The following is a 17307-nucleotide window of genomic DNA, read 5'->3' as shown; positions in this document are numbered from 1 at the left end:
AATGCCACTTTCAAAGCTTTCCTGCTTGTCTGTTTCCCTCTAAACTTGCTTCTATTCTCTTCTGTGCATTTTTTCCTTCACCCAGAATTTAAATGCCCCCAAAATAACATATTTATATTCAAAACAAAACACAAAAAATATGATTGTACTGAGAATCTTCATTTTAAATCATTTGCTTAAAAAAAAAAACCCTTTAAATTCCACATTACTTTCACAATTGTCCTATTCATCTGTACTTACCTTCTATTGTTTTCTGTACATTTAATATTATTTCAATAGCCCTCATTTTATAGTATTACTGTCTATTTCTCACCTCCCCCTCCTGTTAAAAACAACTGAAAGAAAAAAATCCTTATACAAAATAAGCATAGTCAAGGACAACAAATTCACACACTCGCCATTTCCAAAAATGTACTTCTCCTTATGAAGTGAGTTCATCACTTCTCTGTCAGGAGGAGGGGAACATGCTTCATCACAAGTCCTCTGGAGGTGTGGCTAATGCCTCTATGGATTAGATTTCTTAAGTTTTTCAAAGTTGCTTTTCTTTATAATTGCTGCACAATGTTTGATGGTTATACTCAATTCCCTTTGCAACATTTATGAAGCCCTTGTTCTATGCCAGAGGTTGTGCCAGGGACCAGGGATGCTGAAAATGAACCAGTTCCTGCCTTTAAGGAACTTCTGTTTTATGGGGGGAAAGATGTGTACGTGTAAGGAAATGCATCATGAAGGAGATGCCCAATCATGAGAGAGATTCTAAGAGGCAGAAATGAGGAGGGAATACAGAACTTTGTAAGGGAAGGACAATCCAATTTGACTGGCATGTAGAGTGTACAATGGGGCACAGGTTGGAGTCAGATTGTGAAATGCTTTAAAAATAAAACGGGGAAGTTTATATTTATATAGAATTAGCGAATGAACTGATGAGAGCTGAAAACTTCACAAAGAGCGACTGTAGAGAGAAGAGGGTCAGGAGAGAGCTTTGAGGAACGTCCATAGTTAGGGAGCCTGATATGGATAATGATGCATGAAAGGAAACTGAGGATAGACAAGAGAGGCAGTGTAACAGAAACTGAGGAAGTACAGTAGTCAGGGTCAAATGTTAGAGAAATGTTAAGAAGGACAAGGACTGAAGAAGTCCTTGTTTTGAAATGATCCAGCCTTAAGGCCACAGGTTCCCCACCTCTCTACTTAAACTAAGAGATCACTGGTAACAATGGAAAGATGAGTTTCAGATGAGTAAGAATGTCAGAAGCTAAATTACAAGGATATCAAAAGGGAGAGGAGAAAAAAAAAGAAGTGAGAAGAGAGTTAAATGGAGGAAATGAGCAGAGATAGCTTTTTCTAGGAGTCTGGCTGTGAAAGGGAAGACACATACTTCAGTAGCTTGAGGGGATGTTAACAGTAAAGAATTTCAGGATGAGGTAAACCTGGAATAGGAGGCAACAGTGAAGGGGCCAACAAGGAGAGAAGGAATATTAGAGGTTGGGGATGGGGGATGGGAAATGACTGCAGGGGAAATCTGCTAGAGAGACAGGAAGGAAAAGGATACAAATAGAGGGACAGGAGAAAAGGGAATAAAGCACTTATTCAGTGCCCATGTGCCAGGCACTGTGCTAAATCTTTACAAATATCATCTCATCTGACCATCTCAGCATCCTGTGAGGTAGGTGGTATTATTTTCAACATCTGAAATTGAAGTATTAGCCTTGGAACACAGGACTACTCTTCATCAGAGCCTGGAGTAAAGGAAGAGAAAATAGGAGATGATGTCCAAGGGTTATGAGAAACAGAATTGTGGAGAAGAGGGAGCTCACAGAAAATGGCATCTATTTTCTCAGTAAAGTACAAGGCAAGGTCATGTCTTTTTTTTTTTTTTAAAGCAATCGGGGTTAAGTAACCTGCTCAAGGTTACACGGCCAGTCATTTCTGGGTGTGGTGCTGAGTGTCTGAGCCCGGGATTCGATCTCCAGGTCGTCCCAACAGTGGAGCTGGTACTCTTACTGCTGAGCCACCTGGCCGCCCCTAAGCAATTGGGATTAAGTAACTTGCTCAAGGTTACACGGCCAGGTGTTTCTGGGTGGGTGCTAAGTGTCTGAGCCCGGGATTCGATCTCCAGGTCTTCTCAACACTGGAGCCGGTGCTCTTACTTGCTGTGCTACCTGGCCGCCCCATCAAGGTCATGTCTTGAAGGGAAAAGGGTGAGGTGATTGCATGGGTGCCTTGAGGAAAGAAGGGGTGGAGTCACTGTGGGGAACACAATAGAATGAAATGATGGATTTATGGTAGTGAGGACCCAGCTGAAAGGAGAAAACACATATAATTCAGATAGTCAGCACAGCTGCCTCCACCACTGCTGAGCATCGTGGAGGTGACATCAGTCTGTCATGAACGCATGCGGAGGGAGGAAAGCTCTCTAAGCTGGATCCCATCATCATCTTGTCCCTGTTGTCCTTTCATCATATCTGAGCATTAGTTAAATCTGTAGAGGGTTTATGGAAGGATTTGAACAAGAACTGTACAAGACAAGAAGGCAGGGGTAGGTTTTATTCTGGACTGGAGGAAGGAGTATAGGCACCTGTGATAGTAATGGCAATTAAAGATTCCCCTGTATTGGCTTGGTTTTCAAATTGATTGTGTTAAAGCCCAACGTTTGTTAATCCCACCTGTGGGATGGGCTTGTTGATGTGAAAAGAAAGTCCTGAACTGGGAGGAGCTGGTGACGTAGATTTGGAGAGATAAGAGAGAGGCAGAAGATCTTTTTGGAAGCAGCACCTCGTGGAGAGAGAGAGACTAAGAGAATTGCTGGTGGCCGCTTTGAATTGCCCTGGACTTTTGAGACCTGCCCCCTGAGCTGCCAAGGACTGAGGAGACATGGCTGTTTTGCTGGTACTTTGTCTGTCTGTTTTGATGTTGTTTTGCCAGATTTGTCCACTGGTGAAAGACAGTCCTTTTGTTGAAGAAGTCCTGGAACCTGGCTGTTCGCTAAGAAGCCCTGAGACTGTCCTGCAGACAGAGAGTAAATACTGTCCACTGGTGAGGGACAGTACTGTTGTTGCAGGGGTCTGGAGACTGTCCTGCAGACAGAATGAATACTGTCCACTGGTGAGGGACAGTGCTGTTGTTGCAGGGGTCTGGAGACTGTCCTGCAGACAGAATGAATACTGTCCACTGGTGAAGGACAGTGCTGTTGTTGCAGGGGTCTGGGAGCCTTTCTGTTGGTTCAGAAGCCCTGAAGAAGGATTTTCTTGTTGTATGTTTACAGAAATCCTGGGAGAGGGCTTTGCTAATGTGTTCAGGGGTTCTAGGACTGTTCTACAGACAGAGGACAAATTCATGAAGGGACTGGCAATGTATCTTATGGCCTTGCTAAGCCTTGTCTCCCCAGGAACTAAGATTGCTGAGAACTTGCCTCTTGTCAAGATGAAGAAAAGAGCTCCATTTGGGTATTAAATGCTGTGTTTAAACTTGATGTAACTCTGGGGTAGATTCAATTGTGATCCAGGGGTGGGGAACTTTTGACCTTATGTTTGGAAACTAATCTCCATTTGAGAAGAGGGGCTTTGTGGTGGACTTAATTAAGGTATAGCCTAGGGGTGGAGAAGTATTTAGAACAGAGACTTTGTAATTGAATGATTGGAAGGTCCTGGGGTGGGGTAGTACTTGGAGATTATTTAATCACTGCTTAGTAAATGCTGTATTTTGAATGATGTCATGTTTTGATCTTCTCTGTTCTTGGTTTGTCACTGAATAAAATAGAGAGCACCTATGCTGGTATTTTGAACCTGGGAAGTTGCCTTCTTTTGGCATTACATTACAGCACCCTAAGGAGATCCATCAAATTTATTTAAGTACTGTTGATGTAAACTTCCAAGCAAATTGCACAGGCAAAGTTTCAAATTCTTTGTGTAGAACCAACAGTTCAGGCTGAAATTTTCATGCCATCAACTTGATTATTCTTAGTATTTTATTCCTTTTTTAAATTTTTTGCAAAAGACTGCTTTCAAATAGCCTTTTTTTCCTTCCACCTTTCTTTTCTTTTGAAGGAAGACTGTCACGTAATTGCTGTAATTTCAATTTAGAACTTTGATGGTATTCAAAGCCACAAAAGCTGTTCTAGGTTGCCTAGGATACAGTGAGATCATATTTTGTACTTCCAGTGGCTCTTAAACTAAAATTATATACTGGGTTTTTTTTTTATCCAAGTGAGGATGATTCTAGAACTTGAAAGATCTACAATTTCATGTGTGACCCAATTTACTCAAAATTTTTGTTTATGTTTTGTTGTGTATTATATATTCTTTAGCTTCATTCATTCAACTGGAGAAGGCAGGGGAGGGGAAACAAAGAACATTCAATAAATTAACCAAGAAGCATTTAAGTGCTTACTGCCGGCTCAGTGTTATATTACTCATTATATTACAAGGATAACAATGAAACAATCCCCCTCCTCAGGAGTTCTAGTGGCGGGAGGGGCAGGGAAAGGAAAAGATACAATATGTGTATTTTGTACAAATATAACATTTACAAAACAGATTCAAGATAATTTTGTGGAGGGATAGAGGCACTTGTAGCTGTAAGGATAAGGAAAGGCTAAAGTGTTGGCTCTGGAGCTGACAGGACTTAGGAGGGGCAGAAGTGAGAAGAGAGGTGCTTCAGGTGTGGGGGGCAACAATGGCCCTCATCTTATGGTATTACTGGGACAACCTGTGCAGAAACTGGAGGAACAGGAAAGGAAGTGGAAAGGTAGGTTGGAGCCAGGTTATGAAGGGCTTTAAAGGACAAACACAGAAGTTTGCATTTGACCCCAGAGGGAACAGGAAACCACTGAAGTCTATAGGATAGGGGAATGACATAGTATGAATTATCTTTAGGAGCACCAATGGCAGCAGTGTGGGGACAGACTGAAGAACAGAGAGACTTGAGGCAGGAAAACCAGTCAGGAGGTGAAAAATGATGATGATCTAAACTAAGATGGCAAGCTGAGAGTTAGAGAGGAAGGGACAAATGAGAAAAGCTAGATTCAAGGCTTGGTAATTGAACAGGCAGGTGAGGTGAGGGGAGAGTGAGACACTGAAGTTGTCTCCCAGGCGGTGAATCTAGAGGACTGGAAGGATAGTAACCTTCAAAAAAACCAAAGGAATTTGTAAGAAAGGTGAGTGTGAGGGGTTTAGAAGGGAGGTGTGAGGATGAGTTCTCTTTGGGACATGTTCAGGCTGAGGGACATTCATTTTAAATGTCAAACAGTGAGGCAGTGATGAAGAGCTGGAGATCTGTGTGGAGATGCGCACCTTTGTGAATTAATAAGGTCCCAAGGGAGAGAATGTGTAGAGAGGAGCAGAAAGGGTCCGAAGACGTTTGTGGTACACTCATAGCTAGGGCATGTGATATGGATGATAATACAGCAAAGGAAGCTGAGAAGGAAAGGATAGGGAGAGAGCAAGAGGAAATGGTAAAAATCCAGAGAGGAGAGATTATACAGGAGGAGAAGATGGTAAATAGCATCGAAAACTGCTGAGGGCAAAAAGAATTAGAACTGAGAAGAGGTCTTTGGATTTTTCCAAGTAGACATCCTTGGTAACTTTGGATAGAGCAGTTTCATTTAAGTGATGAAGTCTGAAACCAGAATACAAAGGGTTCAAAAATGAGTGAGAGGACAAGAAGTATATAATCAAGGAATACTCCAAAGAAATGAATCTGGGTCCTAAAAGGACCACACTGGTGGTCAAAAGAAAATGGAAGTTTGGAGGTTGGACACAGTGAGTTTGTGAATAGTGAATTTGTAAGGCCTATAGGGATATCTAGGAGGCCACAGATGATGTGGACCTAGAGTTCAACAAATTGGAGCTATATGTAGAAAAGGGAGCCAACTGCACATAGAGAAATGACGCTGGGGGTAGTAGGTGATTGTTGATCTAGCAAAGGAGACTGAGTCGGGACCAAGCAGGAAGAACTGGGAAAGTACAGGTCATGGAAGTCAAGAGATGAGAGCATTGGGCGGCTAGATGATGCAGTGAATAGAGCACAGGCCCTGGAGTCAGAAGGACCTGAGTTCAAATCTGGCCTCAGACACTTAACACTTACTAGCCAAGTGACTTTGGACAAGTCACTTAGCCCCAATTGTCCTGCCTTTTCTCCTCCAAAAAAAAATGAGAGAGCATTGGTTGATGGTGTTATGAGCTACAGATGAGTCAAGATGCACAAGAATGGAAGCATATTTATTCTTGTCATTTCTTTTTTTTTTTTTTTAAAGCAATTGGGGTTAAATAACTTGCTCAAAGTTATATGGCCAGTTATTTTGTGTGGGTGAAAAGTATATGAGGCCGGAACTGATCCCGGGTCTCCCAAGACCAGGGCTGGTGCTCTTACTCACTGAGCCACCTGGCCGTCCCATTCTTGCCATTTTTTGACTGAAATAAACGGGGAGGAGTCAAGATGGTGGAGTAGAAGCAGGACCTCCACGCAGCTCTGGCTCTCACCACCTCCAATCCATGTAAAAGGGGACTCTGAACAAACTTTGGAGCTACAGAACCCACAAAATGACACAGAGAAGCTAACCTCCTGCTGAAGACGGCCTGGTAGGCTGGCAGGAATTGGCCAGCACAGTGCTCTGGGAGCTGAGCCCAGCTCCAAAACAAGGTTTTAGCCTCAGGGCAGGCCTGACCAGCCACCAGCTGGAGGGACTCCAGATCACCAGCAGGTGTGGTGGTCCAGAACTATCAACACATAGAAGCTAAGGACAAAATGAGAAGTCAGTGCAGTGTGGACTTTGGGACCCAGTAGTTGGGAATGCGTCGGCTTTTGCCCCCAGAGCGAGAAGCCGCTGAGGGCTGCAGCATAGCCAGCCAGCACCACATGGCAGCTTCAGCTCCTGGCCTGCAGAGTGTAGGGGGACCAAGCGACCAGTCTGAGGGGTAATCACTCTTGCTTTAACCTGCTTGGATCTGGATTGCAGTCTAGAGTAGAGGTCCTGGGGTGTGTGACGAGCTTGCCAGAGTGTGTGGAGGCTTCAGAGAGGGCACCCAACTAATACCTCTGGCAGCTGAAAAAAGCCCAGCATTTGGTAAGAAGCTCCCCTGTCTGGTGGCATAGTCCTACTGTGGCAAAAAGCCCAAAAGTCAAGTAATTGAGTGGCAATATGAGTAAAGGAGGGAAGCAAAGCAAACAGAGGAATCCAACATTAGACTCCTATTTTGGGGACAGAAAGGAGCAAAGCATGGAACAGGAGGAAGACAGTGAAGTCAGAACGCCTGCACCAAAAGCTTCCAAGAAAAATACAAGCTGGCTACAGGTCACAGAGGACCTTAAGAAGCAGATAAGAGAAGTGGAGGAAAAATTGGGAAGAGAAATGAGAACAATGGAAGAAAATGATGAAATGAGAGTCAACAGCCCGAATGAGGAAAATAAAACCTTAAAAAATAGACTAACTCAAATGGCAAAAGAGGCTCAAAAAGGCAATGAGGAGAAAAATGCCTTAAAAAGCCGAATTTGTGAGATGGAAAAAGAATATCAAAAGCTCACTGAAGAGAATCATTCCTTCAGAATTAGATTGGAGCAAATGGAAGCTAGTGACTTTATGATAAGATACTATTAAACAGATCCAAAAAAATGAAAAAAAAAAATAGAAGGCAATGTGAAATATCTCACTGGAAAAACCACTGACCTGGAAAATAGATCCAGGAGAGATAATTTAAAAATTATTGGACTACCTAAAAGCCATGATCAAATAGAGGTTGAAAGAATCCACCGATCACCTCCTGAAAAAGATCCCAAAAAGAAAACTCCTAGGAATATTATAGCCAGCTTCTGAAATTCCCAGATCAAGGAGAGATTACAAGCAGCCAGGAAGAAACAATTTGAATATGATGGAAACACAATCAGGATAACTCAGGATTTGGCAGCTTCTACACTGAAGGATTGAAGGGCTTGGAATATATTCCGGAGGGCAAAGGAGCTGAGATTAAAACCAAGAATCACCTAGCCAGCAAAACTGAGTATCACGTTTCAGGGGAAAATATGGTCATTCAATGGAATAGAGAACTTTCAAGCATTCTTGATGAAAAAACCAGAGTTGAATAGAAAACTTGACATTCAGATTTAAGAAGCAAGAGAAGCATGAGAAGGTAAAAAGGGAAAAGAAATCATAAGGAACTTACCAAAGTTGAACTCTTAATATTCCTACATGGAATAACAATAATTGTAACTGATGAAACTTTTCTCAGTATGGAAACAGTTGAAGGGAACAGAAATATATATGTCTATATTGGAGGGTATTTGGGTGTATGAATACATATGTGAATGTGTGTATATATGTTTACACAAAGAGAGAGGGCACAGGACCAATTTAATAGGAAGGGATGATACTTAAAAGGTGAAATTAACTGACAAAGGATTCATTTCTAAAATATACAGAGAATTGAGTCAAATTTATAAGAATACAAGTCATTCCCTAATTGATAAATGGTCAAAGGATATGAACAAATATCTATAAGCACACGAAGAAATGCTCTCAATCACTATTGATTAGAGAAATGCAAATCAAAAGAACTCTGAGGTACCACATCTTACCAGTCAAATTGGCTAAGATGACAAAACAGAAAAATGACAAATGCTGGAGAGGATATGGGCAAATTGGAACACTAATGCATCCCTGGTGGAGTTGTGAACTGATCCAGCCTTTCTGGAGAGCAATCTGGAATTATGCCCAAAGGGCTATAAATAATTTCATATCCTTTGACCCAGCAATACCACTCCTAGGGTTATATCCCAAAGAGATCATAGAAGTGGGAGGAAGACCCATATGTACAAAAATGTTTTACAGCAACTCTTTTTGTGGCGGCAAAGATTTGGAAATTAAGGGGGTGCCCATCAACTGGGGAATGGCTGAACAAGTTGTGGTATATGCATGTTATGGAATGCTATTGTGCTATAAGAAACGAGGAGTAGACGGTCTTCATATTTACCTGGAGAGGCTTATACGAACTGATGCTGAGTGAGAAGAGCAGAACCAGGAGAAATTTGTACACAATTACAGATACAATATATGTGTGATGACTAACTTTGATAGACTGGACTCTTCTCAGCAATGCAGTGATATAAGTCAATCCCAAAAGACTCACAAAGGAGAGAAATGTGTGCATCCAAAGAAAGAACTAGAAAGAACTGAGTTTATATCCAGATGGAAGCAAAATACCTGATCTTTTTCCTTTTCTAGTTTGGTTTTATGTCCTCTTTACCATTTTTCATTCCATCTGATAACAATCCATCTTTATAGCCTGACTAATGTATAATGTGAAAATATTTACAGACCCTATACTTGACTATATGGCTCCATGGGGGGAGGGAAAGGAGGGGGACAAAATGTGAAACTCAAAGAATTGTGGAATTGAATCCTGTAAACTAAAAGTAAACAAACAAATTAATTTTTAAAAAAGGTGAAATTAAGAGGTGAGAGAGGAATATAATGAGAGGAGACGGGGAGAGACAGAATGGGGTAAACTATCTCATATAGAAGAGGCAAGGGAAAATGGGTACAATGGAGGGGAAGAATAGGAAGGCAAAAGGGAATGGGTCAACCTTATTCTCATTGAATTTGGCTTGGGGAGGGAATGAAATACACACTAAATAGGGTATTTCACCCTCCAGGAGAATACGGGGGAAGGGGATGAGAGGAGGGATGATGGAAGGGAGGGCAGGCTGGGTGGGAGGGAAGTTGGAAGCACCCACTTTTGAAAAAGGATGGGATCAGTAGAGAATAGAACAAGTGGGAGGTGGGATAGGAGGGAGGGAAATATAGTCAGTCTTTTACACTATATTAATATTTTGCATCAGCTACACATGTACAACCTATACTGAACTGCTTATCTTCCCAGTAAGGGTGGGTGACAAGGGAGGAAGGGAATGAATCTGGAATTCAAAGTTTTAAAATCAAATGTTAAAAAAAAAAAAAAAATATATATATATATATATATATACACACTATACATACATATTATTATATTATATACACTATACATAATAATTATTATATTATATACACTATACATACACTATTGTTAATACTATTTTACATGTAATTGGGAAATATACAGGCACTGGGGCATAGAGATACACTGTGCCCTACTGGAAAAGTTGAAGGGGGTATGGGGGAAGATATAGGAGAGGGCAGATTGGAAGAGGGGATATCCTATGGGACTGCTATTTTGGGGCAGTGGGTAGGGGAAAAACGCGGAGAAAATTTGTAACTCAAAATCTGGTGGAAATGAATGATGCAAATCAGAAGTTAATAAAGGATTTGAAAAAAGAAAAAAAATAGAATAAACAAATTTTCTCTTAAGCTCACCTTGAAATTATTTGGGTGCTTGTGTGTCCAGGCCAGGAGCATGGCAGCAAACAAGTCTCCTGTTCCCACAAAGACAGCATCCACTTTCTGAATCTCCATTTTGATTCTTTCTGTCACTTTTGTGCCATCTGGTTTTTCTGTACAAAAGGAACAAATGAGACTAGGATGGCAGCACCTTTGTGAAAAAAAAAAATTCTCAAATAATTAGATGTAAGAAGATAATTAAGTATAACTCACTGAATGCATTAACAACACCCTCATTCAACAGATTCTGAATGTATCTGGGCCCAGATTTGATCCCCAGGTCATCCCCACACTGGAGCCGGTGCTGTTACTTGCTGTGCTACCTGGCCGCCCCAAGCTCCCCACTTTTCAAAGCACAGGGTGGGGTGGGGTGGGATTCTTGATCTAGTCCATGGTACATGGAGTGGGGACTCCATTCAGGTAGTACTGTAACTTACTTTAGGAATCAGTGGAAACTCCTAGGAAGAGAAACTTCTTCTGCTAACCTGTCTTTAAAGTCGTGCTCCTGCTTACTACCTACAGGTTCATCACCAAGTTATGAACCTCACTAAGCTTCAGTCTCCTCATCAATAAAAGAAGGGAGTTGGCTAAGATGATCTCTATAGTCCTTGCCAGCTGTGAATCCTGTGATCTGACCATGGGAAAGAACGGTTCCCCTCACATTTGTAACTTCTTTTAGCAATTAAGGAAATTTGTTTAAATCCTTCTTGAGCCTATTTTCAGGCTACACTTCTTGGAATAATAAGTTCCATAAAATTAATACTTTCTGTATAAATTGCTCTATACTTTTTAATCTGTTCTAAAATTCCTCTTGGCATTTGACGATCACCATTGCCATACCCCTAATGATTATATAGAATAAATCATATAACCTTCCCTCAACCTGTTTTCCTTTTCAAACTAAAGTCTGAAGTTTACAAATCAATCTTCATACACTATATAAGTCCATTCATCCCCTTTATAATTTTGGTTTGCCTTATTTTCAATACTCCTTCAGGACACTCAGAATTTTATTGGCCTTTTTGGCCATAGCTGCATCTTATATCTTGAATAAAGGAAAGAAGGAAGCAAGCTTTATAGAGTGCCTACTATGTGCCAGTTCCTGTGCTAAATACTAAGACTTTTGGGACAGCTTGTACAGTTGGGATTATGCTTTCTTTAATTGTTCATTTTGGACAGGCCCACATCGACATTCCCTTATAGAGAGCAAACTAGAAGAGCTATATTAGTTTAGAGAGTAGGTTAAGAACATGACTTACTTTTCCTCTGGCTTCCCAGAGCAATCAGGTAGTTGTTGCCTGAAGAAGCTGGTAAATCGGAACTGGTGATAACTACAGTTGCTGGTCCCATAGAATGAAGTATATCCATTACCTACCCAAGAACAGAGAAATGGGATCTTAGTAACAATCATGATCATCTTATTATGACCAATTAAATTAAATATTATTCCAGAATGGTAAATTAGAGTTCTCTGCTATAATGTAACAACATCCTAACTATCTTCTTTCACATCCAAAATAAACTAGATTCAGAAATCATATTTCATTATGATGACCTAAGTTCCCTTAAGACTAAACTGTAAAATTTTTTATTTTTTGGCTTTTTGGAGGGGGGAAGGCAGGGTAATTGGGGTTAAGTGACTTGCCCAAAGTCACATGGCTAGTAAGTGTTAAGTGTCTGAGGCCGGATTTGAGTTCATATCCTCCTGACTCCAGGGCCTGTGCTCTATTCACTGCACCACCTAGCTGCCCTAAATTGTAATTTTAAATAAAAATTTTTCTTGTTGGTATCTTTAAAATTTTCAAATATAATCTTCTACCACCCAGAGAGTTACTCCTTTTTTTTTTTTAAGGGGGGGGGATAGATAAGAGGAAGAAAAAGTAGTTTAGTAAAACAAACCAACATATCAACTAGGTCCAAAATTTTATGCAATGATCCATTCCCTGAGTCTCCTACCTTTTTAAAGAGGACAAATACATATCTCTCTAACTATTGGGCATCTACTTTGTTCCCATTTCTATGCTTCCACAAGAAGGGCTGCTAAAAATATTTTGGAGCATATGGATATTTCTAACTGTCTTTGACTTTCTTAGCGGTATATGCCTAGCACTATAAGCTGTGGACCAAAGGATATAGATATTTTAGTTGCTTTCTCAGCATAACTTCAAATTTATTTTTCCTGTCCCCACTCCACCCTACCTCAAACCACATACACAATCTCTGTTTGGAACAGTTTTGGACAAAGAAAAAGGCAACTTAGTTACTATCCAAAGAATAATGATGCATTTAACTTTCACCAAAAGAAAAGCAAAAAAAGAAAAATTCATGAGACTTCTAATCAATCCTTTTCCAAGAATATCAATACCATAGAGGTCAAAGGGAAGCATTTTTATCTTTCACTAAAAGATTTCCACAGGTTAGTCAATCTAATAAGGAGAGAAGTTGGACCAATGCTGCTACCTCTTACTTCCTTACTAGGTCTCCAGATGGGCAACAATACCACTGGAGCTTTCTGGCCCCATCCAAATGATACTGAACTTGCTGAAGACCAGCAGCTGTCTGCTTCTTCATCCCATCTACCTCAACCCTAACCAACGAAATCCTAATCTGGATATATCTGCCAATTCCTGCAACCAACACTGGGCCCTCTGTAACTCCTATTCCATAATTAACAACTTTCTTTTCATTTTATATTATTTTTCTTCTGGTACCACCCATCTTCTAGTATGCACATTTTCTTAGCTCCTTCCCAGGGACACTTTCAACCTCCCAACTACACTGCCTGTCCACCTGAGGCATTAGGCACATAATACTAGGCCTGGAACCAGGAAGACCTGAGTTCAAATCCAACCTTGGATACTTTTCTAGTTATGTGAACCTGGGCAAGTCAATTAACTTCTATCTGCCTCAGTTTCCTCACTAGCACCTATCATACAGTGTTGTTGTCAGGACCAAAGAGAATTTATCACAGTGCCTAGCACATAGTACATGTGGTACTACATAAATGCTTATTCCTTTTCCCTTTCCTGTCACCCAGGACCAAAATTTTCTCCCTCTGCCTCCTAGAATCCCTGGCTGCTTTCAAGACTCAATTAAGCTGGTTTCCATACCAGCCTTAGGAGTAATATAGAACATTCATTTTACACACACACACACACACACACACACACACACACACTCTCTCTCTCTCTCTCTCTCTCTCTCTCTCTCTCTCTCTCTCTTGTATTTCACTCCAAATGTTTCTATAATGTATATAATTAACAAAGGCAGCACTTCTGGAAAGTCATGCATATCCATGGCCAAGAACTTTTTCTCCTGTTTGTAAACTTCCATCAATAAATGAAAGAATACAGGGGAAAACATCATCATATTTTCTACCACCTATATGCAACACTCAAGATTTAATATCTAGGGGCGGCTAGGTGGCACAGTAAGTAAAGCGCCAGCCCTGGAGTCAAGAGGACCCAAGTTCGGTTCTGGCCTCAGACACTTAACACCCACACACACAAAAAAACTAGCCGTGAAACCATGGGCAAGTTACTTAACCCCAATTGCCCTCCAAAAGTAAAAAAAAAAAAAAAGATTTAATATCTAAATAACTACTAAAAGTTTGGTTTAATAAGGTTTTTTTCAATAATTTGCCTTACATATACTATATAGGTTATTCCATATTTCTGTATTACAGTTTGCTTTTCATAGCTGGAGACCAAAACCAATGCAAGTAAGATTTCCTTCGCATTGCATCCCACGAGATAGTTCCAATCTTCAGGGATTTCATTAGACTACAGGGAAGATAATATCTCCATATTTATGTTTTCCATTTCCCCAGTTGACTGACTGGCTGGCTGATGTGTTAACTGAGAGGAAGGGTTACCTATCTTGCTGGTTACTGATGCACAAAGGCTGTTGATTTCTGGTGACTATGAGGGCATTGCTAGAACCTCTGCCATACAAAGTCACCCCATTCCCAATCCCCTTCAGCTGCTCTGAATCTTTTAAAGTACCTTAAATTGGGGTGGCTAGGTGGCACAGTGAATAGAGCACCAGCCCTGGAGTCAGGAGGACCCAAGTTCAAATTCAGCCTCAGACACTTAACACTTACTAGCCTTGTGACCTTGGGCAAGTTACTTAACCCCAACTGCCCTGCCCTCCCTCCTCCAAAAAAAAAAAAAAAAAAGGAAAAAGTAAAGTGCCTTCAATTGCTTTGGATCAACTGAACTTTAAATAGAAAGAAAAAGGAAAAGAAAGAAGCTATATATTAAAAAAATTTACAGCAGCTCTTTTTGTGGTGACAGAGAATTGGAAATTAAGGGGATGCCTGTCAATTGGGAAATGGCTAAACAAGCTATGGTATATGATTGTAACAGAATTTTACAAGAAAAGATGAGCAGAATGCTTCCAGCAAAACCTGGAAAGACTTAGATGAACTGGTGCAAAGTGAAGGGAGCAGAACCAGGAGAACACTGTACACAGTAACAGTCATACTGTATGATGATCAACTGTGAATGACTTAGCTACTCTCAATAATATAATGATTCAAAACAACTCCAAAGAACTTATGATAAAAAATGTTATTGACCTCCAGAGAAAGAACTGATACACTGAATGAAGATTGAAGCATACTTTTTTTTACTTTCTTTTTTAGGTCTGTGTTTTCTTCTGCAACATCATTAATATTGAAATGTTTTGCATGACTGCACATATAGTATATCAAATTGTTTGCCTTCTTAAGGGAGAAGGGAAGGGAGGAAGGGAAAGAATTTGGAACTCAAAATTAAAAAAAAACCAAATGTTAAAAATAATTTTAAAATATAACTGGAAAAAATATAAAAATTTCCATGTACACACATATACACACAAAACTAGCTTCAAGAATATCCCTTTTGATTTCATATGAAAAAACCTTTGATTTACCAAATAATCCCCAAATTTGGAGCTTTATGTTCTTTCTCATTCATGAAGGTGTTAACTTTAGGAATACTGGTATACTAATCTCATCAGACAGTTCTAAGATTATTTTTTCTGGAGAATCACTTAATATAAAGAAAACCTCATTAGGCCTTGGTCTGAGGGCAGCATTGTTAGCATTAACAAACTTATGCTAATACACCTCAGACTAGAATTCTAAATAAATTCTAGTAATGCTTCTCCTTTTCTATTCTAATTCTATTCCTATTCTAATAATCCCACTCCTTTTATCATGTTCTACTGGATAGGTCCAAGATTACCAGAATTTGCTTCTACAGGAACTAGTTTCACCATAATGAATGAGGTCTCCCTTTTACTGTTGGCATACTAGCTGCATCATACATATGCATAAATCACACTACATGCATAAATTCACTTGCTCTAACTCTTATGCCTGTAGAGGCCACTATTTGACACATGGGGGAGACATGGAGTAGAACCCACCTTCAAAGGGATCCACAGGACCCAGCGTATTTTGTCTTTCTAGAGCACGTGAAGACAAACTGATCTCCAACGGAGCCACAAAGTTAAAGAGGCTAGGGCACTGGTTACAATAACCAAGTATAGTTACAGTAACAAGTAACAGTCTCTATTATCTCTCTCTTTCCTCTGTGTTTCCCAGAAGCATGGCCTAGCGGAAGAAATATGGGACTTGGAGTCAAGACTTCTGAGTTCAAATCTCTCAGAACAGTTGTGTGGCCATGGACAAAGTTACTTCACTTCTCAGTCTCAGCTTCTCCATATGCAAAACAGAGTGTGAACTATTATTCTTGTCCAGAGAGATGCTAGATGAAAGTTACATAACAGACACACAGGAAAGTCTGCAGTCAGGAAGACCTGAATTTATCTGGATGTGTGACCTGAGGCACTCAAGTTTCCTCATCTATAAATGGGAGAAAATACCAGTACCTACCTTATAGGACTATTGTGAGGTTCACATGAGATGTATGAAGTGTATAGTGCTTTACAAAACTAAAAGCTCTCTGTAAATGCTAGCTATATTGTTATGTCAGAAACATTTTCAAAAAGCTTACACAAATTAAACAAACTTGAGTTCACACAAATTTCGACACGGACTCCAATATTTTAACTGGGCATCTAGGTCTTTGGGAGCCTAAATATATCTTTACAGCATGGGTCAGATTGGAACAGGTCTCCCATCTGGTCTAAGATTTGTCCTGAGGTATCTGGCAAAGCCAATAGAGGTCATAAAGTGGGATTTTGTCCCTCATATTGTCCTATCATAGTTAACAGAAGTGTTTGAACAGGCTGGAGGCAGTGCTGACATTTCCTTCTACATACCCCTATTTTTTCAACTAACTTGGCTCTAGTCTTGTTTGAAAAAGTGACATCTGAAGGGGATACTACATCAGCTTTAAGCAGACAGCAGGGAAGGGGCAGAGGTATAAGACCAAAGGGTCAGAGGTGGAGATCTGTAAGGGACTTAGAGGGCATATAATTCAACTCATATCATTGTTTGAGATTCATTTGCTTTGAAAAGAATTTCCTTCCCCCTCCCCATCTCATCAATGAAAGAGTTTTAAATGTAAAAGTTGTTGAAATCATTACAATTGAGACAGGATATAACAAAGTTGATTCTTAAATTATTTTGAGGTAGTATGCAGTTAAAATGGATTATAAATTCAAAGGTAGCTGTGCCTACCTCTAATGCTTCTTCTTGTGTAGAAATCTTTTTTCCAGTAAGTAACCTAAAGGATAAATGGAAAAGAAAAGGGGAAGGGAAGGGGGAAGAAAAACTAATAAGGTTTATCAAGTTTTTAGTTCTATGGGTCAGGTGCTCAGAGAAATGTTTCATGTAAGCCTTAAGCCCTAATCTACAATAATGAACGTCAATCTAAAAAACACAAAGGCAATACAGAAGAATAAAGAAATATATAAGAATATAATGTTATCTGCTACATACTCTCAGGGAGAATTTACCTTTGAAAATATTCCAAGTTTTTAAACTAAAA

At 40.1% G+C, this 17307-nt stretch overlaps 1 protein-coding gene across 1 annotated transcript in view; it reads right to left on the bottom strand.

Annotated features, from left to right (window-relative positions):
* Positions 1–17307, bottom strand: part of PDXK (pyridoxal kinase) — a 92591-nt gene that overhangs the window by 9449 nt on the left and 65835 nt on the right. The window contains exons 7-9 of the mRNA XM_069074835.1: positions 16998–17043; positions 11626–11737; positions 10343–10479 (exon numbers count right to left, since the gene is read on the bottom strand). Coding sequence (XP_068930936.1) covers positions 10343–10479; positions 11626–11737; positions 16998–17043 — 295 coding nt within the window. The remainder of the gene's footprint in view (positions 1–10342; positions 10480–11625; positions 11738–16997; positions 17044–17307) is intronic.

The sequence above is a fragment of the Petaurus breviceps genome, unplaced genomic scaffold (assembly GCF_028583685.1).
Source record: "Petaurus breviceps papuanus isolate PSGF00001 unplaced genomic scaffold, PetGlider_PUasm1.0 90897, whole genome shotgun sequence".
Taxonomy (NCBI): domain Eukaryota; kingdom Metazoa; phylum Chordata; class Mammalia; order Diprotodontia; family Petauridae; genus Petaurus; species Petaurus breviceps.
Note: the sequence above shows the minus strand (reverse complement) of the source record. Positions and strands in the feature narration are given on the sequence as shown.